Here is a 2,500-nt window from a genome sequence, read left to right on the forward strand (position 1 = left end):
AGGACACATCTGGAAGTCCTTTTGAAGTGAAGTGGAGGTAGATTGATGTGATGTTTGTTCTATGTGTTTATTAGTGTGTTTTAGTCTCTTTCTCTCTCTCTCTCTCTCTCTCTCTCTCTCTCTCTCTCTCTCTCTCTCTCTTTCTCGTGTTCAACAATATATTTGCATAATAACTCCACCTTCTGTCATGTTGGAATTGATAATAGCTTGTAAGAAATTAGCATTAGCATTTCATTATTTTTTCATTATTATTATTATTATTGTTATTATTATTATTATCATTATTATTATTATTATTATTATTATTATTATTATTATTAGCATTATCATTATTAGCATTATTATTGCCTAGTTATTTTTGGCATCAATCAAAACTAAAGTAGCAATGAATATGCAAATTGATTAATAATAAACAAAACATTAACCTCTTTTCTACTCACATTTCAGCTCAAAAAAATTCCATAAGTCATAAACATTTACCCGGATTATAGAGGGATTTGATACTAAGAGTGGTAGATGAGCGGAGGCAGTAATCAGGTTGTCAGTGCTCAGTCATTAGGAAACTTTAATAGATTATGACAAACTTAAGGACAACAAAAAAGACTTAACCACTTCAGTACCAGGACGCATTTTTACCTTGATTTTTGGGTGTGATTATTTGCATTAGGAACGGTTAATAGAGGTCAGCAGATTAGTGGCCAGTCTTCACTATCGTAACCCCACAAAAGTCTCTGAGGCTGTTTAAAATCCACCAAATAGTTAGCAGAATAGATATGAAAAATGTGTTACGGTTTTGCAGAGCGTTAAGCGTGTTTCATATTGGGATTGCCACGAGTAGGCTGATGTTTTTCTTTTTCTTTTATACCATGTGGGCTTTTCACGGGAATTTATGGGCTAAAGGGGGTACTTTCTGGGTTATCTCCTATCTCAAAGCCCACCCGCTAGGAAACCGTTGCTCCGAGTGAGGAAGCTCAACCTACACTCGGACCGTGGACAGGATTCGAACCCGTGCGCTTGGAGATCCCTCGCACGCATGTTTCCACTGTACCACGACGGCACCATATGGGTTCTATGGCTTCTTGTAACTTCCCTTATTAAGTCATTTGCTAGTATTCCCAAACTCTTCTGCTCTTCACCTCAACTATTTCAGAAGGCTATATTTAAGTTTACACGAGTTTCAAAGGTGTTTTTAAGGTTCTAGAGGCACAGTGACGAGATTTTTACACTATTAACTGAATAAAACACTCTTGAAAACCTGGCTAGTCATCTCTGTGGCCTTGGAAAATAGTTGTGGTGAGAGAGCAAAGTGTTTCTGAATACGGATCATTGTATTATATTTCTCTCTCTCTCTCTCTCTCTCTTAATCCTGTCAACAAGTCGATGATAATAATACACAATGGAGCAAGACAAGGAGAACAAAACCTGTATTTTATTCACGGCACTGTTTATTATATTCATCCTTCACTTTTTTACCCAACACGTTCCCTCACTTGTAAATATTTGTACCTTGTAACTTGTCCGGCGTGTTTACTGCGGGTATGATGTCACTTATCGATGACGTCACTGGGGTAGTTACGTCACCATCACAAGCTGTCACATCCGCCTCTCCATCATTCACTATCGCTGCATACTTTCTGTTGTGGTGGTCGTAGTGGTGATGGTGGTGGTGGTGGTGGCAGTGATGGTGGTGGTGGTATCTCTCCTTACTACTTTGCTGTTATGAGTCTTAGTGTGTTGATGCAAGCTGGTGTGGTTGAATTTGTTGTTGTTGTTGTTGTTGTTTTTGTTGTTGTTGTATGACTGTTTTTGTTTCCTCCACGAAAACAACAACAGCAACAACAACCACTACTACTACTACTACTACTACTACTACTACTACTACTACTACTACTACTACTACTACTACTACTACTACAGCAATAATAATAACAGCAACAGCAACAATAATACAACAACAACTACAACAACAACAACAACAACAACAACAACAACAACAACAACAACTACTACTACTACTACTACTACTACCACTACTACTACTACTACTACTACTACTACTACTACTATTTCCACAATTCATGCCATGCTTCACCTCTGCATTGTTTGCCACCTTGGGATCATGTTTTTGCCTCCTGTCTGTTTATCAACACTCCTATCTCTGCCTGTCTGTCTCCTTTATCCACAACGTCTCTCTCTCTCTCTCTCTCTCTCTCTCTCTCTCTCTCTCTTTGAACAAATCTGTATTCATCTTCCTTATATGGAAAGAAATACATCAACCAATGCTCACACACACACACACACACACACACACACACACACACACACACACCTTCCCCTTTTTTCCCTTCCCTTTCCCCCCCCCCCCTTCCCCCTTTTTTAACCCCCCCCCCCCTTTTCCCCCCCCCCCCCTTTTTTCCCTTTCCTTTTCCTTTTCCCCTTAAACCCCCACCCCTTCCCTTCCCCTTCCCTTTCCCCCTTTCCCCTCCCCCCCCTCCCTTTC

The 2,500-nt window shown here is 39.8% G+C and overlaps 1 protein-coding gene across 1 annotated transcript in view; it reads right to left on the reverse strand.

Moving 5' to 3' along the window:
• Positions 1 to 189, reverse strand: part of LOC123502060 (glutamate receptor-like) — a 24,165-nt gene extending 23,976 nt beyond the window's left edge. The window contains exon 1 of the mRNA XM_045251213.1: positions 180 to 189. Coding sequence (XP_045107148.1) covers positions 180 to 189 — 10 coding nt within the window. The remainder of the gene's footprint in view (positions 1 to 179) is intronic.
• Positions 190 to 2,500: the final 2,311 nt, after the last annotated feature.

This window comes from Portunus trituberculatus, chromosome 10 (genome assembly GCF_017591435.1).
Source record: "Portunus trituberculatus isolate SZX2019 chromosome 10, ASM1759143v1, whole genome shotgun sequence".
Taxonomy (NCBI): Eukaryota; Metazoa; Arthropoda; class Malacostraca; order Decapoda; family Portunidae; genus Portunus; species Portunus trituberculatus.